The following is a 23,608-nucleotide window of genomic DNA, read 5'->3' on the forward strand; positions in this document are numbered from 1 at the left end:
TGTTCATTTCTTTTTACCCTTTTTTCTCTAATCATGCCTTCTCGTTTTATTTCATTGAGTTGATCTTCGACCTCTGATATCCTTTCTTCTGCTTGATCGATTCAGCTATTAAAACTTGTATATACTTCACGAAGTTCTCATGCTGTGTTTTTCAGCTCCATCAAGTTGTTTATGTTCTTCTCTAAGCTGGTTATTCTAGTTAGCATTTCATCTAACCTTTTTTCAAGGTTCTTAGTTTCTTTGCATTTGGTTAGAACATGTTCCTTTAGCTCAGAGAAGTTTGTTATTACCCACCTTCTGAAGCCTGCTTCTGTCCATTCGTCAAACTTATTCTCCATCCAATTTTGTTCCTTGATGGTGAGCAGTTGTGGAGGAGGAGAAGCATTCTGGTTTTTGGTGATTTCATCCTTTTTGCCCCTGTTTCTTCCCATCTTCGTGGATTAGCCTACCTTTGGTCTTTGAAGTTGGTGACTTTTGGATGGGGTCTCTGAGTGGATGTTCTTTCTGTTGATGTTGAAGCTATTTCTTTCTGTTTTTTTTAGTTTTCCTTCTAACACACAGGCCCCTCTGCTGCAGGTACTGCTGGAGGTCCACTCCAGACCCTGCCTGCCTGGTAATCACCTGTGGGGGCTGCAGAACAGCAAGGGTTGCTGCCTGTTCTTTTCTCTGGTAGCTTTGTTCCAGCTAATTTTTTAAAAAAATTTTGTGGAAATAGGGTCTCACTATGTAGCCTAGGCCAGTGGTCATAAATTTTTTAAAAATATATTGCTAGATCTGAATTGTTAATATTTTGTTCAAAGCATTAGTGTAGACTTTTATCTACATTTTTAAAATTCATAATATTTTCTTATTATCCTTTTAATATCTGTAGGATCTGTAGTGATGTGTCCTTTCTCATTCCTGATGCAGGTAATTTATATTTTCTTCTTCTTGGTCAGTGTGACTTTTTCATCAATGTTATTGATCTCAAAAACTAGCTTTTGGTTTCTCTGGTTTCTTATTGTTTCCTGTTTTCAATTTTATTGACTTCTGTTTTTATCTTTATTATTCCCATTTTGTGCTTGCTTTGGGTTTATTTTGCTTTTCTTTTTTTAGTTTCTTTAAGTGAAAGCTTAGGTCATTGATTATAAATCTTTCTTCTTTCTTAAGAAAAGCATTTAATGCTATAAATTTTCTTCTAATCACTATTTAGTTGTACCCACAAATTTTGATATGGTGTGTTCTCATTTTAATTCAATTCAAAATATTTTCTGCTTTCTCCGGTGACTTCTTCTTTAATTTATGGGCTATTTAGAAGTAAACAATTTAATTTCTAAATATTTGGGGATTTTCAAGATATCCTTCTATTAATAATTTCTAGTTTAATTCCCTTCTGGTCATATTATATACATTGTATTACATCAATTCTTTTAAGTTGATACTTGTTTCATGCTCCAGAATGTGGCCTATGTTGGTGAATGTTCTATATGTGCCTGAAAAAGCTATATATTCTGGTATCATTAGGTTAATTAATTATTCTATAAATGTCAATTAGGTCAAGTTAATTGATAGTATTGTTTAAATTGTCTTTGCCTTTACTGATTTTCTGTCCATTCATTCTGTTGACTAGCAATAGAGAAGTACAGATACCTCCAGCTGTAATGGTGAATATGTCTATTTCTATCCATTTTTGCTTCATATATTTTGAAGTTCTGTTGTTAAATGCATGCAAGTTGGAACTGTTATGTCTTCTTTTCATAATGTCCTTTTTTATACTTCATAATATTTCTTGTTCAGAAGTTTAATTTGTCTGTTTGTAATATAGCTACTCCAAGTTTTTTTTTTTAATTAGTGCTTGCATGACATTTTTTTACCTCCCTGTTAATTTGTCTTTATATTTGAAGTAGATTTCTTGTAGCCAACATAGAAACATAGAGGGCGGTCTTTTTTTTTTTTAAATGTCTAACAGTTTTCCTTTTTAGTTGGTATGTATAGATCTTTATATTTTGTATAATTAAATATATGGTTCAATTATGACCTTTTCTCTTCCTAGTTTTCTATTAGTTTTATCAGTTTTTGCTCCTTTATTCCTCTTTTGGTGGCTGATTTTGTGTTATTTTTGTCATCCCATTTATCTCCATTTTTGGCTTTTTTTTTTCTCTCTGAGACAGTCTCACTCTGTCACTCAGGCTTCAGCTGAAGTACAGTGGCACAAACACAGCTCACTGCAGACTGAACATTCTGGGCTCAAGCAATCCTCCCACCTTGGCCTCCTGAGTAGCTGGAATTACAGGCATGTGCTACTAAGCCTGGCTAATATTTCTTTTTGTACTTTTTCATGGAGATGGGGTCTTGCCATGTTGCCTAGGCTGGCTTGAATTCCTGGGCTCAAGCAATCCTCCTGCCTCAGTCTCCCAAAGTGTTTGGATTATAGGTGTGAGACACTGTGCCTGGCCATAATTGTCTTTGTAAAAAATGCCTCTTTTAAAAAATGTTTAGTAGTCATTTTAAGTTTGTATATCTTTAATTATAATATATCTTCAATTTTTATACTGCTTCACATGTATAACAGCAGCATACTCCCTTGTCCTCCCATGTTTTGTGCTATTGTTGTCATACATTTTGTTATTGTATATGCTCTAAACTCCTAAAATATTATAACTATTTTTGCTTTCAATAATTATTTGAGAATGATTTAAACATATGAAAAAATATTTTATATCTACTTCAATCTCGTGATTCCTAATCTTGATTTCTTTCTTATATCCAACTCATCTGTGTAATGTATGAGTTGGATATATAATCATAGTCCTCTGCCTGCAAAATTTTCTTTACTGTTTCTCGTATTGTAGGTCTAGTGATAACAGATTATTTGTTTTTCTTTGTCTGAAGAAGTCTTTATTTCTCTTTCATTTTGAAAGATACTTTTCACTGGTATTCTGAATTAACAAGCTTTTCATGTTTAACATTTTAAACATTTCACTCCATTGCTTTTGGCTTGCATATTTGTCCTTTGTACATCTTGGCTCCTCTGTAGGCAGTGTGCCTTTTTTCCTTGGATGCCTTCAAGATTCTTTGGTTTTCAGTCTCTACCTTTGGATTTCAGCTGTTCAACCATGACGTGTCTCAATGCTTTGTGTTGCTTCCAGTCCTGCTTGGGGTTTTCTGAGTCCTGGCTCTGTGATATATTTCATTATTTTTGGAAAATACCCATCCATTATCTTCTTCTCTGCTTTTTCTCTTTTTTCTCCTCCTGGTATTTCAATTACAAGTATATTAGAGCATTTGATACTGTCCCACAACTCTCAGATGCTTGATTTTGCTTTTTCTCTACTCATTTTTCTCTGTGTGTTTTAGATGGAGTAATTTTTATTGGCCTATCTTCAGGTTCACTGATTCTTTCCTTTGCTATGTCAATGCTACTAATGAGACTATTGAAAGCATTCTTTATCTCCATCACCGTATTTTATTTTTATGTCCATTTCTAACACTGCATTCTTTTAAAAATAATTTCTGTGTTCTGGCTGGGTACAGTGGCTTACACCTGTAATCTCAGTGCTTCAGGAAATTAAGGCAGAAGGATCACTTGAGGCCAGCCTAGACAACATAGCAAGACCCTGTCTCTACCAAAAAAATTAGCTGGGTATAGCAGCTTGCCCCTATAGTCTAGCCACTCAGGATGCTAAGGCAGGAAGATTACTTGAGCCCAGAAATTTGATGTTACAATGAATTATGATACAGGCTGGATGATGGAGCAGGACCCTGTCTCTAATAATTATTACATTAATTGTTAATTATTAATATTAATTGTTAATTATTATTAATGTAATAATATTACATTAATAAATAATGTAATAATTATAACTATTTATATGTTCTTCTGAAATTCTTCCTCTGTTCATGCTTGTTTACCTTTTCCATTAGAGCCTTGAACATATTAATCATAGTAATTTTAAATTTTAAATCACCTGTCTGATAGTCTGGTTATGTGATTGTTTTATTTTTTGACAGTAGGTCTTTTTCTTGATTTTCTGTTTATCTCATAATTTTTATTGGCTGCCAAGCAGTGTGTAGAAGAGTAGAGATTGGGATAAATAGTACTTATGTCTGGAAATGGGCATGCCTCTTCCCCTAGGCCCTGAATATGAATTGAGGCAGTTTATTTGGGAGTTCATTGCATTTTGGTTTTGTTGTTCCTATGGTTACTTTTAGTGTAGCACAGATTTAAATTCTTCGGGGTACTTTGTCCTTAGATTGGAAGTTTGTTGGGTTATTTCCCTTAATGTGCCTTCTCCTTTACCTTTAGGCATTCCCTATGCACACAGTTGCTTAAGACTTAGTGCTTGTTAGCCTGATTAGAGCTGGAAATAGGGACGGGGTTCTCTTTTGTTCAGCCCTGTTTCAGTCTTAAGCAAGCCCTGTGCTTTGGATCTCAGAATTGAGCATTCTCAGTCATCTTGTCTCATTGCAGAGACAAATCTCTAGTGGTCTGAGCCCTTGGTGGTTTCTACCAGGGTTAGAGAGCTTTCTCTTTTCATCTTTCCTCCACCTACAATGGGTCTTCCCTATTCCCTGGGGTCAACAGTGTTTCCTGCTCTTCCCCTAGAAATTGAGGCTTTTGTTCCATGAGGGGGAAAGGTCTTGGTGGAACTTCATGCTTTTTCCACAGCAGTAGCTGTTCCCCTCCTCCAAACAGTACCTCTGAGAAAGGCTTCTTCTGCCCTCCTGTCCTGCTCCAGTCTTCCTCATGAATACCTCTTGAGGCCTGTGGAGAAGGACTTGCAAACAGATGTGAACTTCCTTTGTATCTGTCATTCCCAGAGCTCTATACTCTCATGGTAGTTCATATTGGCCCATTAGAAATTTGTTAAAAGTGTTAGCAAAATTTATTTTACCCACTTGTATGTAACACCCTGTTTTCTTCCCTCTACTGCAAGTGAGCCAGTCCCCAAGTCCTTCTCTCACTGGAGGTGTCTTTCTTTCCATAAACTCCAGGCTATGTGATTGTGACCTCAGCTCTCTGATGGTTTAAAGTTATACTTTTGTCAATTATTTAGCTTTTTCTTGTTATCGTGGGAATGATGCTCTTTCCAACTTTCCACTTTGTACGTGGAACAGAAACACATCCAAATAGGCTAACAGAGGTTACCTCCAGATGGGATTATGGCCAAATTTTAGTCTCATCCTTTTCTGCATTATTCAAATATTCTACCTTAAGACTGAATTTCAATTTTTATAATAATGTTTATATGACTATATTATATATATATATATATATATATATAGGACCCATTTAAAGGCTTTTTGTTATTAAAATCTTTCTCAGCACTGATCAAGTGAACTGTGGCCAATTATCCACTTATATTTTGTACCACAAAGGTATCTTCTGAAGACTTAGTAAAACACATCTTTATAAGAAAGATTCACATACTTTTAATAATGCTTTATACACACATGGCATTTGCTGTTTAATATAAAGCAGTTTGTGGGGTACAAATCAAATGCTAACGCCTGCCTTCCTATCTATAATTGGCTTATTTTTTACAGATGTGGAGGTTAAAGCTTAAAAGCTGAAATGAGGGGTGAGCATGGTGGCGCATGCCTGTAATCCTAGCACTTCAGGAGGCTGAGGTGGGTGGATCACTCAAGGCCAGGAGTTTGAGAACAGCCTGGCCAATGTGCAAAACCCTGTCTCTACTAAAAATACAAAGTAGAAACCCCATCTCTACTAAAGATACAAAAATTAGCTGCGCATGGTGGTGGGTGCCTATAATCCCAGCTACTTGGGGGGTTGAGGCTCAAGAATGGCTCGAATCCAGGAGCTGGAGGTTGCACTGAGCTGAGATGGTGCCACTGGACTCTCCAGCATGGGTGACAGAGCAAGACCCTGTCTCAAAATGAAAAACAAAGACGGCAATATGACTTGTCTACCTTCACCTGCAAATAAATGAAATAGGATTCAAATATTCATTCAAGAAAACCACAAATATTCAGTCATTCATTAAACAATTGTTTATTGATTACTACAATGTGGTGTAGGGACTGTGCTAGGTCCCGGAATACAGCGTTACATAAGATAAGCATGCTTCTTGGCCTCACTGAGCTTACAGTCTGTCAAAGGAGACTTTTTAAAAATTACATGGTTAAATAATTATCACTGCAATCTTTGACTTACCAATCAAGTGCCTTTTTCATTAAATCAGGAAGACAAAGTTATTCAAAAGATCAGGCTCCAATTGAGAGCTGCCTTTTCACAGTTTTATATATTCATTCATCCCTCAAACTTGTTTGAGTGCCTTTTCTGTACCAAGCCCTGTGCTTGGCTTCATGGAAATGAGAATTGGCACTAGAAGTTCTCACTTATGACCCTGGACAGGCCCAGGCTAAGGCACAGCTCCCCACCCACTAGCTCAGACCCATCCCTTCCTTTACAACTCAGAAGAGCACACTGAAATTCAGGGGAATAAAAAAGACATTATTATAGAGATAACCATGGATCACATATTCCCATTTATAGGAAAGGGAAATCACTCTCAATCTGGGGTTTTTCACTTCTTCCAAGTAATCTCAGCACAGTGGTTGTTAATAACAATTGGGTAAGAAAGTGTGTGTGTATCCATGTGCATGGGACTGTGTATGTGCACGTGCATGCGTGCGTGCGTGTGTATGTGTGTGTGGTATAAGCAGGGAGGAGAAGTCAAAGAGGCAAAGAAAATACTGAGGACCAAGCCTGAAATGCTGACGGAATAGCAACACCAGTCAGAAAGGCAGAGGGCACTGGAGATGGGGAGCAACAAGGGACGTAAAAGTGCGCAATGTGAGTATTTTTATCAAAGTAGATTAGGACCATGGTTATGAGTCAACATATCTGGGCTTGAATCCTGGCTCTGCCACTTGCTGCGTTACCTTGGACAAGTAGAGTAACTTTTGTGAGCCTCGATTTCTCACTTCTCTGTTGGGACTAACAACAGTACATACTTCTAGAGCTGAGGTGAGGATTAATTAAGAAAGCACATGCAAAGTGTTCAGTGCTTTGCACATAAAAGGGTAACTACTGTTCTCACCATTGTTGCAGTTGCAGCAGCATCACTGCTGATGGTCATTCAGGGAGCCGTGAGTGTGGAGTTAAGATGTAGGAGAAGGATGAAGCTGAAGCTGTAGACTTGTTGGCAGCACCTGCACAAGAGGGAGGAAAAGGGTGTCCCTAGAAGTAGAGGACAGACCCTGGCATCCCGGCCTAGGGAAGGAGATAGGAGGTGAAAGAAAAGCAAAGGAAGGAGGCGAAGCTGTAGGTGGACACCCACAAAGGACAGTATGTCAAGAAGGCATAGATGCTACAGGAGATGGAGCCAGTTGGGGCTTAGGGAGACATCACTTAGACCAGGTGATCAGGAAGGGAACTGCTATCTGGAGCAAGAGCTTCCAGACAGAAGAGACCGCAAGTGCAAAGGTCCTGGTGAGGTAAGCAAGGGCCTGGAATGTTGGAGAAACAGGATGGAGGCCAGTGCTATGTGAATGGAGTAAGCTGGGAAGACAGTGGGAGGAGCTGCAGCCAGAGATAAGGAGGGTGGGGAGGGAGACAGTTTAGACAAGGCCCTTGTGGGAAATATATCTGAGGACTGTTGTCCATCTTGGGATGGAGAACCATTCATTTTTACAGTTTACTTAACAAGCATTTCTTATGTGCCTACTATGTGTCTGGCACCATGCTAGGTGCTGAGGATACAGTGATAAGCAAAACAGACATAGTCCCTGCCCACTGCATGGAGGGTACAGTGAGAAAGATGTACATTGACCAGATAATCACACAAGCTGGTACATAACAACAAACTGTCACAACTGCATGGCCTTTCAAGAGGAATTGTCAGGGGTGCTGACCTGGTTTGCAGGGAACCTTCCCTGATCAGGGAAGGTTTGCCTATAGAAGTAACATCTAGTCTGAGATTAGCTGAACAAGGAGGAGCTGAGCAGGTGAAGAGGGAAGAGATGCTCTTGGCTAAAATAATGCCAGGGGTGAAGGCCCAGGGGGAAGAGAACCAGTTGAAGGCCAGAGGTCCAAAATGCAGAGAAAGGGAGAAGGTGCAAGGTGGGGCCTTGGGGGCTGCAGCAAGAATTGGGGTTTTTATCCTAAGAATAATGTGAAAACATTGAGGAGTTTCAATAAGAATTACAGGTGTTTTGGAAATGTCCCTCTCACAATATGGAAGATGAAATGGAGGTGGGAAGGTGAGCAGGGCAGGATGGACTCAGGAAGCTATTTTAAGTCCAGATGAGAGATGATGACAGCCTGAACTAGGGGGAAAGGGAAGAAAAGTGGCTGTTCTTGGGAAGTAATTTGGAAGCAAAATCTGTAATACGTGGTAATGGAAAGACAGACTGCGCTCAAAATAGCGTATGCGAAACTGGATACTTGCCTAAAGAAATTGTAACTGAATTTAATCAAGTCTTTAGAAGCAGATGGGTTAGATGGGTAGATTACATGACACTACAAGACAGGGCTCAACCAAACCAGAGTGTAGGACATTCCAGGGAACAAGTACCATGATGTCACCAATAAATAAATGGCACAAAATAGGAAAAAAAGGATTTAAGAAATAGAACAGGACAATGTTATATCTTTCATGCAATGTGTGGACCTTGTTTGGATTCTGATTCAAACACACTAAACAGTGTCTTTGGGAGAAACAGAGAAATCTGAATACAGACTGGGCTGTAGATGATATTAAGGAATTACTGTTCATTCTGTTAGATAAACTAACGGCATGGAGGATTTCAATGTTGCATGCACATTGTGTGCATGTGTGTGTATACACGTACACATACATATTTAAACCTTGCCAGTTAGAAATGCATACTAAGTTTTTAAGGGTGAAATGACATCTTGGATTTGTTCAAAACACTCCAGAAAAGGAAAAGAAAAAGTGAAATACAAGATATTAAATTGGCAAAAATGATGCCAATTGTTGAAGATGGGTCATGGGTTCTTGGAAGTTTATTATGCTATCTATCTTGGGGTATGTTTGAAATTTTTGAAAATAAAAAAGTTATTAATAAAAATAAAATGATGAAAAGTAGAGCTCATACTGAAATAGAGGACACAAGAAAAGAAGCAGGTCCGAGGGGAAAATCATGAGTTCAGCTTGGAGATCTCTGAGCTGGAGGTGCAAAAGGGAATGCAGACGGTGAATCTGCACAGACAGTGAATTCACAGATTCAGTGAATCTGTGGGCCTGCAGAAATTACACAGGGAAGGAAGAAAGCTTTGTGAGAAGAGAGCCTAGGACTAGACATGAAGAATTGGAAGGCATGATGACTAGGCAGAAGGCAGGAATTTTGCAATTGGGGAGGAGCACCCAGAAGGAGGGATCACAGAAGCCAAGGGAAGTGAGTGTTTCCAAAAGGAGGGTGCAGGTGACAGAATCGAATGCTGACAAGATGTCAGGCAGATGTGGACCATGATGTGTCCACTGGGTTTGGAATTATGCATGGGGGCTGCTTAGGTGACAGCTGTTTAGGCTGAGATCAGGAGTGAGGTGTGGAGGGAATGGGAGGTGAAGGAATGGAGATAAAGAATTGGGTAGCACTTTGAAGAAGTCTGTGACATGGGAGAAAGGGCAGTGGCTCGAGGAGATAGAGTAGAGGAAATAAGAGGGTTTGTTGTTGTTGCTTTAAGGAGAGACTTTCTTACATGCATTAAAATGATGAGCAGGGCTGGGCATGGTAGCTCAAGCCTGTAATCCCAACCCTTTGGGAGGTAGAGGCGGGTGGATCACTTGAGGTCAGGAGTTTGAGACCAACCTGGCCAACATGATGAAACCCTGTCTCTACTAAAAAGACAAAAAATTAGCTGAGTGTGGTGGTGCGTGCCTATAATCCCAGCTACTTGGGAGGCTGAGGCACAAGAATCACTTGAACCTGGGAAGTAGAGGTTGTAGTGAGCTGAGATTGTGCCACTGCACTCCAGCCTGAACAACAGAGCAAGACTGTCTCCTTAAAAATTGATGAGAAGTGATCCAGTAGAGAAGAAAAAGCTGAATATACAGAAGGGACCATCCGTAATGTAGAGTTCCTGAGAAAGCAGCAGGGGATGGCAAGAGGAAGGATCACTCCTGGATTCTATTAGAAAGGAGGAAGAGATGATCCAGGGAGGTAGCTGAGTGTTGATATCCTTCCTTTGTGTTTCTTTCCCCCCTGAGAAGTAGGAGGTGATTCCACCCACTTGTGGGGTGGGAAGAGTTGGGAGATTAGAGGTGTAAGCATCTTGAAGAAGGCTGGAGATAGTCGTGAGAAAGGAAAGAGTATATGACCAGAGAGAAATGGGGTTGCCCACCAGGATGGAAGTTGGTGATCTTGTGTCTGACAGTAGGCGAAAGACCAAACCAGGGCAGGCGAGGTGGTGTTGGTGGAAGGCAAGGATGATGTGGATGGTCAACAGGGGAGATGTCCCTGTGTCTGGCACAACCAAGGAGGACTTTGTGAAGGAGAGTGAACCTAGGCCTGTGAGCAGATGGCTTTGATAACAAGAGCCAGAAAATGGTGCCCAGTGTCCTCTCAAGTCCAAATTCCCATCTTATTGCAACCTACTGCCCTGTTCAATGCTTTGCCTCTCCAGTTCCTTCCTGCCTCCTGTTCTAATATGGTCTTTGAGTCTTGGGAGCTAATATGGTTTCAAAGCCCATGTCAGGGTTGTTTACTAATTTAAAAATATGCCTTTGCTTCCCAGTTCCCACCAAATGGCAAGCAGTTTGGTAAGCTGGGTGGGCAGGCATGGCAGTTATGTTGCAAACGAGGTTCCTGCCTGCCTGGGAGGATTGGACAAAACAGCTTTCTTAGACCCACAGCCCACTTTTTCACCCCTCACACAAGCTCTTCAAAAGGATGAAGGATAATGTTTTGCTTGCATAAATAGTTCTGGATGCCACCAAGTCTTGCAGTGGGCATCAGTGACCTGCAGAGTACATTCTATTCATGCCCTTCTCAGACTCACCAGTTCTCTGAGGACTTGGGCTGTTGGCACTGTCTCTGAGGTTGCTATTGCAAATGGCACCTATTGGTAGTAGCCAAAACATGATTAGGGGAAATAAAACCTTCTAGGGGCCTGTTGGGAGGAACTGAGCAACATGTGCAGCACTTAAAACTCATCGTTTCTCTTTCCAGCTTAACTCAGGTGATTCGAAAGTTTGCCAAGCAACTGGATGAGTGGCTAAAAGTGGCTCTCCACGACCTCCCAGAAAACTTGCGAAACATCAAATTTGAATGTAAGTACTGAATTGGAAGTGGAATGGAAGAGAGAATTACATTTTAGGCTGGGCGTGGTGGCTCACACCTGTAATCCCAGCACTTTGGGAGGCTGAGGCAGGCGGATCACGAGGTTGGGAGTTCAAGACCAGCCTGGCCAATATGTCGAAACCCAGTCTCTACTAAAAATACAAAAATTTGCCGGGCATGGTGGTGTGCACCTATAGTCCAAGCTACTCTGGAGGCTGGGGCAGGAGAATTGCTTGAACCCAGGAGGTGGAGGTTGCAGTGAGCTGAGATCACGCCACTACACTCCAGCCTGGGTGACAGAGCAAGACTCCATCTCAAAAAAAAAATTACATTTTAGTGCCAAACATTTTATATAGGTTATTAATAACAATAGTAGCAGCAGCTACCATTTCCTGATTGGCTATCAAGCACCAGGTAGTATGCTAATTACATATATAAATATATTTAATCCTCATAAAATGTTTATTATAGGTGGTGTACTTCTTCTTTACAGAAGAGGAGTCAAGCTTAGAGAGGTACTAAGTAGCAGACAGGATTTTTTCCCAAGTCTGTCTGACACTAAAGTTTCTGCTCACCATCACCATCCTCCTTATCTCATTTAATCCTCATGCCACCTCTGCGATGTAGGAAGTAGTATCCCTATTCTACAGATGGGACTCTGAGAGGCCAAGCAAGTTCGCCCAAAGCCATGCAGCCATACAGCTGTAAGTAGGGTCCAGGAATCAAACTCAGGTCTGAGATTTCCTCAAAGTTCCTGCTCATAAAATGGTGGTAGCAGGAGAGAGAGAACAGCTTAAGAGCTTCACGCATTCTCTGCCTAATTAGAAAGCCAAATTAATATTTCTCATAAAGGGATTGAGACCGCGAACCCTTTCTTTGCTGAGTGTTGGCACCCATTCCCCAGCATTCGTTTTCTATTTTTCTGTCTCAATGTGCCTGTGCTTGCAGGGAGACTCATGTATGTACAGTTCATTTGTTGCTGTTAAACAAAGATGAAATTATTATCAGCAAAACAAAGTTTTAAATTCTACATTTCTTAAAGCCCCATTTGAATACAACAGCTTGCTATTATTGCCTGAAATAAGTGCCAGGGAGCAAAATGAAGGCGATCAAATTACCCTCTCTCCACAGGCCAAGGGAGTCCTTTCAGACGCGCTTTGAGGCTGCCTGCAGTGGCCATCACCTATTGATAAAGCCCGCTTTATTTCATGGCTCTCAGCTCTTTTCTTTTCATGAGCACTAAATTCCACATCACAAAGTTAAAGAAAAAGTAATTAAGGAGAAGGATTAACGATTGATCAGCCTGGAAAATTAGAAGTCCACCTGCCCCCTCCCACTCCCATTCCTCCACCCCACACCTTATTTTTCAAATCAAGCCAGCTCTGAGTACAAATTAGAATAATCCTAGGGAAATGTTTGACTATTACTTGACCAGTTCAGAAATTGCCAAGAAGAATGCTCCCACACCCATTTTATTTATGCCAACAAAATAAACCTGTTCAAAGTTGGTGGCGAGGAGGTTTGTTGGACCTTCCACCTGTGTGTGTCTGGCAGCAGCTGTTCTTCCCAGGAAGCCCAGCCGGGGAGTGTATTTCGAGAATGTGCAAGGGGTGGAAACAAGCCCCACTCCAACGACTCTGTAAGAATGAAGAGCTAGGGCAGGCACATGTCTCATCTGCATTGAAATCCACAGATGTAAGATCACCCTACTTCAGATTATCAGCCTATTATGTCAGTGTAGGAAATAAGACCTTTTCCTAGCTGCAGTAATCATCAAAACATGCAAATAGGTCATGGAGATCATTTGATAAAAAGGACAGATTATGAATGCAAAGCCAGGGTTCCATCCCAGAAGTACCTCCTAGCCCCACACACCGTGGAGGCTCAAGCAAGATTTACTATTAGACATACTACTTTTTAAAGGGGCTTCTTCAAAGCTTCCACTTGATTCCTGCAATTATTTATGGGGAGAAGTGATTGAACTTGCAATTAGCGAAATGAAAGACAAGTAAATAATTGCTTTTACTCACGGTTGATTGACGCCACCCTTTCTCACACCTGCGAGTGTATCGGTACATGACTTTGAAATATGTACCCCAAATGTCACCATTAGGAAATAGTTGAAGCCCACATGGGAGAACAAAGAATCAAGTGCAGGGTTTCGCCAGTGGGTACATGAAATAGAATTGAGCCGTGAGACAAATGGAGGCAAAATAAGGAGACTGCCCCTGGAAAATCCAAGTTAGAATCATAAAGCATGCAAATATTTCAAACTAATTCTTTTCTCCTTGCAGTGTCAAGAAGGTTCTCCCAAATTCTGAGACGGCAAACATCACTAAATCATCTCTGCCAGGTAGCTGTCCTCCATTACGTGTTTTAACCACTGCTATCATTGCAAATGAGGGGGCAAATCCACAAAAACAACTTCTGCAGGTTCTTTCAGGTTAACAGGGCACTCTTACTATTATTTTTAATTTCTACAGATAAGGAATGAAAACATTAGCCAATAACTAAATAGTTTCAAAAAATATACAAAATAATTTCTGATATCAATTGCCCCTTAATCTTTCAGATATGTTCTAGGTCCACAGTTCTGTGTTTCTCTTAATTATCCAGCCCAAAATGTCTGTAGTGGTTGAGTCAAAGGATTCAAACAGATTAAGAGAATGATTTGTATTGTTGTATCATCCAAATGAGTTCAAAGCCACATAATATATTCAGTATTTGCCCAATTTTGTTTAGTTTTTCCAGATCTGCATTATTTTTAGCACAAAAGTGACATATGCTTGCTATTTAAAAAATTTAAAAGTATAAGTGTATTAAGTAAAAGTGGAAGATCCCAATCCATGCCCCTATCAACTCTGTAGTTATAGCTTGATGGCATATACCTTTACATTTCTATTAATTTTGCACTTCAGTGAAGGGACTCTGAGTCTGTTGAGGCAACCGATTAACATTACATTAAAATATTAATGACCTTAAAGCAGAGGGGGCAAACCAGCGGCCACAGGCTAAATCTGGCCCTCAGATGTGTGGGGTTATTGTTGTTTGATTTGAATATGTTCAAAACAATGTTTTCACATGGTCACGAACAGTTGAAACTGGGAGATGACAGATAAACACCCATATTGTCTGTAGGAAAACTTCAAGAGCTGACAACTTGCTCCCACAGCTGCATTCCCTGGGGCAGCTGTCAGCTGTTGGGCCAAGCTTCTCTGCAGGGCCACTGTCCTCATCCCACCACCTCTCTCACACCAGGCCCACCTCTTTCCTGAATGTCACCAGCCTGCCCCCTTCCTGTGTTTGTGTTTGCAGCCTCTCCTTTAAGGTGCTGTTGGTTCTGGGTAGGCTCGATGTCAAGGTGGGAGGGAAGGGTTTCTAGTTAGAATGGCCTGAAAGAGGGTCCCAGGCCAGGAACCAGAAAGTATAACACAATGCCCACATATACCTCACTGCTCCTGTCCTGCCCCTGGCATGGACAGCACAGGGGATGACTTGGAGAAGACCAGGGGAAACTCTTCCAGATTCGTGCAGGCTGCTACAGGGGCTACACCTGGGCATTGTTTTGGTGATGGGGCAGAGCCTGACAGATTAATGGGATTCAGGGAAGAAAATGAATATTGGCCTAACAAAGAAATGTTGCCTTATTTCTGAGGACGCATGCCAGCCTGCCCATCTGGTTCTTTTTTTCTGGCTTGGGAGAGTGGCTCTTGGGTCATATTAGGGAACTAGACATAGCTTTGGTGCCTCCCTCTGGGGATCAGACAATTTAGAGAGGACTTTGTCCCTTTAATACACATGTAGATAAAAGCATACACACCCATGCCTATAACCACGTGCTGCATAAGCATGGGGGCACTCACTCACATTCCCTCTCCACCTTCCACACAAAAACAGTATGTAATTGGCAAATGCCACCTTTCCATCCTTACTGGACAGCTTTCAGACACACTCCCAGATCAGAGGACTGGGGTTAGGTCTGGAAATGAAACACCAGCTAGTATCCCAGTGAGCTTTCCTAAACACACACATACAGTAAGTCAGACTAAACAACATCCAACTGAAGACTCACCCCAAACACTTAGACTCAAGATTCTCACGTCCAGGCTCTTTCAGATACACTGGGCAAGTAAGCACTTGGCATTCCCATCTCAGCCACTCACTTCACAAAATCTTTTGGGTGCCGACTGTGTGCTCAATGCTGTGCTTAGTGGTACTTGCCCTCAGCAGGAAATAAATTAAAAGTGTTAAATGTTACAAAAGAAACAGAATGGAAATAGAAAACTACAAGGCATTCAGGTCCTATGTAGATAAAGTGGTCAGAGATGGCCTTTCCATGACATTTAAACTGCAGCATACAACCTAGAGGGGCTGCTTGCGCAAGGAGGGAGAAGAATGTTCCAGCCAGCAATAATACCATGTGCAAAGGCCTTGAGGAATCAACACAATCATTGACAGAAACGATCTGAATAACAGTAGCCACTTTTATTGAGCTCCCTACACTATGCACTCTGTTTTTCAAACACTATCTCAAGGAATCCTCAACAGCAGCCCTCCTTTAAGAGGTAGGCACTAAGGCCCTAAACACGATGGTAAGAGACACCATTAAAAAGCATGTTCTAGGTGGGGCATGGTGGCTCACGCCAGCATTCCCAGCACCTTGGGAGGCCTAGATGGGCAGATCACTTGAGGTAAGGAGTTCAAGACCAGCCTGGTCAATATGTCGAAACCCTTTCTCTACTAAAAATACAAAAAATTAGCTGGGTGTGGCGGCACGTGCCTATAGTCCCAGCTACTTGGGAGGCTAAGGCAGGAGAATCACTTGAACCTGGGAGGTGGAGGTTGCACTGAGCCAAGATTGCACCACTGCATTCCAGCTTGGGTGAAAAGAGTAAAACTCCATCTCCAAAAAAAAAAAAAAAAAAAAAAAACCACCACCTTTTGCTTACAGAATTCACTCTTTGGTAAACAGTTCATTTCATTGTAATAAAATAGCTCACAATGCATCTCTGAAGGAACACGTTCAGGAAAAAAAAAAAGATAGGTACTTATTATATCACATTTTATAGATAAGGAAGCTGAGGCTAATCTACTTGCTGGTCAGCAACAAGGGCAGGATTTGAACTAGGTATGTTGGAATCCAGGACACCTGACCTTTACATTCAGTTCTTTTCATTATCATTAGAGATTCATATAACTCATATATTCTACACCTTTGTGACCTTTAAAGAGTTCTACAATTATTTAACTAAGATTTTACTTATGCTTAGATGGTCTGGATACAACAAGGGGTTGTCAGTATTTACCTTTGCCTAGACATATACAAGCATTAGGAGACTTGACGATATCTTTGTGTATTTTAAATCATTTTTTAATTTTGTTAAAAGACATTTTGAAAACACTCAAGTAAAGGAAAGGATGCCTAGATATATATTTTTCTTACCTTTTATCAGTATTGTTTCAACTTGATGGTATTGTTCCAACTTGTAAATTTAAGTTCACTAATGAGGGTTCTGTGAAAAAGCCACAGATTTAAAGAAAAAAATATATATATATATGATTATTCACACATTCACACACCATACACATCCATCCATCCATCCACCCACTCATCCACCTACCCACTAATAAACTACTGAGATGTATGGTATAGTTTCCCCTTCCCCCAACTCAATTAGTCATGTTTTAATCATTATAGTTACATTTTTTTAAAAAAAAGCAAAACCAGAAAACTAGAGCACAAACTGCTTCAGAATGTATTTATATGAAAAATACACACTTTGAAATTTCTGGGATTAAGTCAGGCCCAGGGGTAGCAAGAACACTTCTAAATCTCGGCCTGTAGCTTCTCAGGCACTAGAGACACAGGGATTATTCAACACAGTGCTCCCATCCCACAGGCTTACATCGGAAAGCTGACAGATCTCAGGCTTCATCCTATTGTTCCATGGGGTCAAGACCAAAGGGACTGGAAACAGCAGGGTCTGGTCTGGCCCAGCCCACCCTGGTAGTTTCTTGCAGAGAAGAAGAGATGTGTGGAAAGAGCCATAGGAGAAAACAGCGTCTGTATCTTCTGAGTTATGGAGTCTTCTGGTGCTTTCTTGTAATTGAATTTCCCATAATTTCAAGTTAGTTTGCAAAATACCATAAGCAGATCCATTAACAAGGCATAAAGGAAAAAACAGTGAAGACGTTTTAACCTAACAACCCATGAGGTAATGAGTTGATTGGATTGGATTCTAGGCATCTCGAACAGTGATCCACAGCGCAGACATCACATTCCAAATGCTGGAAGACTGGAGGAACGTGGACCTGAACAGCATCACCAAGCAAACCCTTTACACCATGGAAGACTCTCGCGATGAACACCGGAAACTCATCATCCAATGTAAGATGTCCCACCAGGGATTGCTGTCCTTCTGTTTGTTTTTAAAAGAAAGGAAGAAAAAGTATCTTAGTAAATACTGAAATGGCATCCCCACCCTGTCCTTCCCAGCATCTCCTCCTCCTTATCGTTCCTTTTAAATGAGTCAGTCCAGAAGGAAGAGCTAATTGACTTAAGAGGACATGTGTCAACACTGCTAGGTAAAGAGTATTCTGGTGCAATTGGGCAGCACACAATGTCATGCAAAGGGCCCCACATGTGACCTGAACACCAGCCACAGTTCCATGAAGGTGCATTAAATATGAGAACAAAAGCTTATTGCCTCTCTCAGTGTATGTCAGCCTGGAGTCAGCTAGATATGCTGCCTATTTTTCATTTGAGGGTCACATGAGTCAGCCCACCTATTGGCAGGTGAACCTTTCAATCATGTTAAATGTTTGAGAAGCAGGTGGATGGTGTTTTACTTCTGTGAATATACGTTCATGTCCCAGTGAACAAAGACTTCCAACATGCAGGCTGCAGGTATACTGCTCCAGATATTATCCCAATGTGGATGGGATATTTGCTGTCAGTACTAAAGCAGTATGAGAGGGCCAGAGAACACTATCATTGTTAGCACATCCCTGCTATTCCTTAGATGCCCATCCCAGCTGACTGCCCAGGGTATCCTCCAGTCCAGGGACCCTGGATCCATCCATTAGCATCTACAGGCTACCTCCTTAATTAGAGAACATGAGGTCAGGAGAGGTGAGTGGGCACTCCTTCCATCAGGTCTCAGAAAGGTGTTGAGAGCATGCCACCCCCATGTTCTCAATGGGGTGAGGCCCAGGATCCCAACAGTGACATTGCTTGGGGAGTGGCAGAGAGGTTCTCCCACCAAGAAGAAGGGTCTTTCTGAAAGCCCTTCAGATTTTTTAGTATATGCCTTCTGCACTGCTGTCTTGAGGAAACTCTTTCTTCAGCTACCCAGTCTAAGCTTGACGTGCCTTTAAACAAATAAAGTTCTCTAAGAGGGTCCTATTAGAGATCTCTTTCTCATTAAGCCCTTTTCAAAACCAAATGGAACAGCTGAAATGTTCAAATACGTGGACTTTCCCCAGGGCTTCTTTCCTGGCTTAGCTGCAAGCTCAGCTCAGGCTGTTACTTCTTCCTTCACAGCTGCCCCCAGCCCACCTTTCCCGTGTTGAGAATTTTAGAAATCATCACTAAAATAATAATTCCACTTATTGACTGCCTATTCTAAGCCAGCTCCTGTGTCAAATCCAACACATACATGGTTCCATTTAATCTCCACATCAACCCCACGAGGAAGACACTCTTATCACCTCCACTTTACAGATGAGAAAACTCGGCCTCAGAAAGTTGGTGAACCTAACTCAAGGTCACGCAGCCACTAAGCAATAGAGCTGAACCCAAGTCTAGTCTCGGCTTCACCACCAGGCCTTAGTGCTGCTCATATTGTAAATATGCAGAGAAAACAAAAAAAAAAAAAAAAAAAAGGAAATGTGGGTGGTTCCAGGATCTTTCCAAGTGCTTACAGTCATGCTTCCTGTTCTGCTTTTCCCTTTACCCTACTGGAAGGTAAACAGAAAGCATGGCCCTGCACACCCTAATAGCACTGGGGGTATCACTGATCATTGTGTCCCTGGGAACTCTCAGTGGGCCAGGCACCAAGCAGATGTCCAGCAAGGTCCATGGAACACCAGAAAGATGAGTGGAAACCCAGAGTGAACCTAGTTCTTAGCTCTGCGAACTCTCCTAGCAGTGTTTGACTCAATTCTCTTCCCCATTCAGCACCTTTCATGAGGAGGAAAAGGTGAACCAGACTCATAGGGAAAAATACAATCAGCATTGCTCGCTTAAGGGACCAGGCCCTGAGCCTTTGCTGGAGCACCAGGGAGGTCACTGCTGCCTCTCTCAAGAAAGAACCTTCTGTGGTTTTCTCTTCAAGTTCCCTTAGGTCCAGAGCAGAATGGTGCCCTTTAAAGCTGTGATTGTATTCTTCTTCTGGGGAAGGAAGTGCCATGGTTGAGTTCAACCCAGCTAGTCCTTACTGAATGCCTGTCCTAAGTCAGGTACTGTATTAGATGCTGGGCAAAGAGCAGTGAGTAAGATGGACACATCCCTTCCCGACACGGAGCTTACAGTTAATGGCAAATCAGACCTTGAACATGTGCTTACAGATGTGTTGCATCTTATCAAAGAGAACAATGCCATGTAAGGCAGTGCTGTGCAGGGGCAGTTGAGGTAGGGTACCAAGCCTCAAGGTGGTCCAGCACATGGGTGTCAACCCTGTACCTCCCAACCAGACAGCTGGGAAGTCCCTGAACATACAGGGAGTTGGACCAAAGGTCAGCTTGAGCAGGGTTGGGACAACTGTGTACAATGCTCTTCTTTCCTCATAGCCAGCTAAAAAATCTGCAAACTCTTGCTTAGGGGGTTACCATTACCTCTGTGATGTAGATCTCAGCTGGCAATGCTCAGCTTACATTAGATTTTAAAAGTGCACATTAGTACTTAAGCAAGCTGATTAGAATGAGTTATAATTGTAACTCCCTAAGGTCTGTTGGGCATCCCAGTCACATGTCCAAGGTCTGTTGGCTGGGATCCCTGGGGCTGGGATACCCAACAGACCTTAGTTCAAACCTTGCTCTTACACAGCTCTGACACAGCATGAGGCTGGGATGCTCAACAAACCATGGTCTTACACAGCATGGGGCTGGGATGCCCAAAAGACCTTGATTCAAACCTTGGCTCCAGCGCACTGTGACCTTGGTTTCCATTTCTGTAAAACGGGACTCATGTGAAGGGATTAAACGAGACAATGTGTGCCACATGCTTGGTACACAGTCCAGTGCTAGCATAGTGAAGTGGTTAGGAGGCCAGCATTTGAGTCAGGTTGTGTTTGAGTTTTGCCTCTGGTATTCACTAGTTGTGAAAGAACAACCTTTGGAAGGTTACTCATCTTTGTTTGCCTCTGTTTCTTCCCTTGTAGAATGGGGGATAATAATAGTACCTACCTCATTGGGTTTTTCATCCATTCAGTCAACAAACATTTGAGCATCTACTCTGTACCAGGCGCTGTTCTAGCCACTGAAGTCAAACAGTGAACATGACACAGTCCTGCCCCTATGATATTCACATTTTAGGGGTTGTCTTAAGGCATCCATGGGAGGCATTTAGAAGGGTGCCTGGTACATGGCAAGCACTCAATAATGTTAGCTCTTAGCATTTTTTATCACACTACCATCAATACTATCATCGTGAATTAAAGCACAATAGCTCTGATATACAGATAGCATTATGGAGACTGAAAACACCAAAGAGAAATCCAGAGACCTGGGTTTCAGCCTGAGCTCTGTCACTAATTTACCCTCTGACTTTTAGTGGGTTGTTTAATCTCATTGAGACAGCTCTTCATCTATAAAATGAGACAGATCAACAAAATTGACTTTTAAAGCCCATTCTCATTCTAGTGTTATAACCTTCTGGTCTCAGAATCTTACTTCTTGTAGCAAGCACCAACTAAGTAAAATAGAGCAAAAGGGCCAGTCCTTTAAAATGAGAGAACAAAAACTGTTCAAATGAAAATGAAAGAAACGTATGATCTTGAATTGTGGTTTGATTTATTCATCTCTGCATACAGAAACACAAAAATGTGACAAAAAGAGATGTTTCAAACTAGGGATCACCAGAGCCATGTTTCCATTTTCTAGAGTACTTTATTGATTAAAAAACACTTCCAGATTCAGTTATCTGACTTAAGGTGAAGACAGGTTGTAAAGTGGTAAGATTATCTCTCTAATGAGGAAACTGAGGGGCTGAGAGATTGTTTCACTTACTCAGCAAATATCTATTAAACACCTACTACACATCACACAGAGAGGCTTCTCAAGTGACTTGCCTGATATAGTTGTGGTCCAGAAACATTTGAATTATCAAATGTGCCCTACCCTGGGCAGAGAGCAAGAGAGTAGCAATGCCTCGCCCATTAAGTCAAGCAAGAATTTGTTGGGTAACAACTAGGTCACAGATAATGCACCAGCTAATAAAGATATCAGACAAAGAACTAGCAGGGAGACACACATGCACACTGAACTATACCACAGTGCCGTTAGTCATATAATCAAGGTAGAAAACCAATAATAAAGTGCTATGTGAGTGTAGAGGAGGAGTGATCAGTTCTGCTGGCAAGGGGCATGAAGGTTAAAGGGATTTCATACCAGGGGTTTCAGCTGGGCCATGAGGAACCAAGTAGTGGGAACAGCCTGAAAAAAAAGGACTAAGGTTATGAAAAAAGCAGGGCTTGTTGGGGGAATGGCAAGTAATATGAGGTAGCCACAGTTTAACATGTTCACGGGCATGGAAGATGATCTTGGAAAGGTAAGTTGGGGCATGTTTTATAAAGTCTTGAATGCTCTGCTAAGACCTGGGAGTTGTGTTTATTTAAAGTTTTACTTTATTCAAAATTTTGTTCCTCTGTTCTTTTAAGACATAGCTCTTGTTAAATACAAATGAGTGATGTGTGTGGGGCTCTCCTTTATTTGACAGTGTATCAGGAGTTTGACCACCTCTTGGAAGAGCAGTCTCCCATTGAGTCCTACATTGAGTGGCTGGATACCATGGTTGACCGCTGTGTTGTGAAGGTTGGTAAACCGACGCTGAGGGGGTAGGCTTCGGTCCTGCAGTCCAGCACTGCCCCCTGTGAACTTGGCTAAGACAAAGCCCTGTGGTTAGCTATCTGAACAGGGTTTTGAGGAGAGGCCCCAGGAGGTAGAGGTAGCAGGAGGCAGGACTCTTGAGTCTTTTATCTCTGATTCAATCAGGTCAGCATCTCTTTTATCTGCTGTATACACTGAGTCTTGGCATAAGATTTCATTTTTTAAAGTATTTTTGCTGCTACAAACAAAACAAAAACCATTGCTCCATAGCATTGACTTTGAAGACTCATAAGCCTTCCTGTCATTTTTCTCTTTTTATTTATTTATTTATTTTTGAGACAGGGTTTCACTCTGTTGCCCAGGCTGGAGTGCGGTGGTGAGATCACAGCTCACTGCAGCCTTGACCTCCCCAGGCTCATGTGATCCTCCCACCTCAGCCTTCTGAGTAGCTGGGAATGCAGGGGTGTTTCACCATCCCCAGCTAATTTTTGTATTTTTTTTTTGTAGGGATGGGGTTTTGCCATGTTGCCCAGGCTTGTCTCAAACTCCTAGGTTCAAGTGATCATCCACCCACCTTGGCTTCCCAAAGTACTGGGATTACAGGCATGAGCCACTGCAACCAGCCTCATTTTTCAAAGAGACAGTAACAAATGAAAGGTCAAGTCAACCACTATTAAAGCCATTCACTTTCTTGTAGGTGGCTGCCAAGAGACAAGGGTCCTTGAAGAAAGTGGCCCAGCAGTTCCTCTTGATGTGGTCCTGTTTTGGCACGAGGGTGATCCGGGACATGACCTTGCATAGTGCCCCCAGCTTCGGTAAGGCCCCCACCAGCCCTCCCCATCTCCAAATACTTTTTTCTCTGGGCTCTGGTCATCAAATCTACCATGGTCTAACTTGCTGTCTCTGTAAGGTCACTACCTTGAAACACATCTGTTCTGGGGAGACACGACATTGTTAGGACTTTCAGGGAGAGAGATGGCATATATGCCAAAAGTAAAGTATCAATCAGAACCATGAGTGGTTTTGCCCACAGATAGTACTATCTGAGCTTAAAGAAGAAAAAATTGCAGTGGCTGTGCTCCCCTTTCCTAGTTGTCCCCCAGTGATTGCTGCTTCCACAGCACGAATTTGTAGAATCCCGTATTTGTGGACTTCCAGACTGGGCACGTGAAGAAGCCTCTGAGTTTGAACACTTGCAAATGGCTTGATTGATCATACTCTAGCTCTGGGTAGATGACCTTAAGTTTTCTTTAAAAATGTACTCTAGTCTAATTCCTAAAAGAGGGCATTTGCATTCACTTTCCCCTTTGTTTCA

General features: G+C 41.8%; 1 protein-coding gene and 1 long non-coding RNA gene across 5 annotated transcripts in view; one reads left to right on the forward strand and one right to left on the reverse strand.

Moving 5' to 3' along the window:
- RFX4 (regulatory factor X4) overlaps positions 1 to 23,608 on the forward strand; it is a 177,663-nt gene that overhangs the window by 117,184 nt on the left and 36,871 nt on the right. For all 4 annotated transcript variants that reach the window (XM_017540861.2, XM_017540854.2, XM_037742972.1 and 1 more), the window contains 5 exons: positions 11,137 to 11,237; positions 13,542 to 13,600; positions 17,491 to 17,635; positions 22,184 to 22,278; positions 22,991 to 23,108. In XM_017540861.2, coding sequence (XP_017396350.1) covers positions 11,137 to 11,237; positions 13,542 to 13,600; positions 17,491 to 17,635; positions 22,184 to 22,278; positions 22,991 to 23,108 — 518 coding nt within the window. The remainder of the gene's footprint in view (positions 1 to 11,136; positions 11,238 to 13,541; positions 13,601 to 17,490; positions 17,636 to 22,183; positions 22,279 to 22,990; positions 23,109 to 23,608) is intronic.
- Positions 21,857 to 23,608, reverse strand: part of LOC119473098 — a 54,578-nt gene continuing 52,826 nt past the window's right edge. The window contains exon 3 of the long non-coding RNA XR_005202279.1: positions 21,857 to 21,900. This is a non-coding gene — a long non-coding RNA (uncharacterized LOC119473098). The remainder of the gene's footprint in view (positions 21,901 to 23,608) is intronic.

Source organism: Cebus imitator, unplaced genomic scaffold, assembly GCF_001604975.1.
Source record: "Cebus imitator isolate Cc_AM_T3 unplaced genomic scaffold, Cebus_imitator-1.0 Scaffold8, whole genome shotgun sequence".
NCBI classification, from domain to species: domain Eukaryota; kingdom Metazoa; phylum Chordata; class Mammalia; order Primates; family Cebidae; genus Cebus; species Cebus imitator.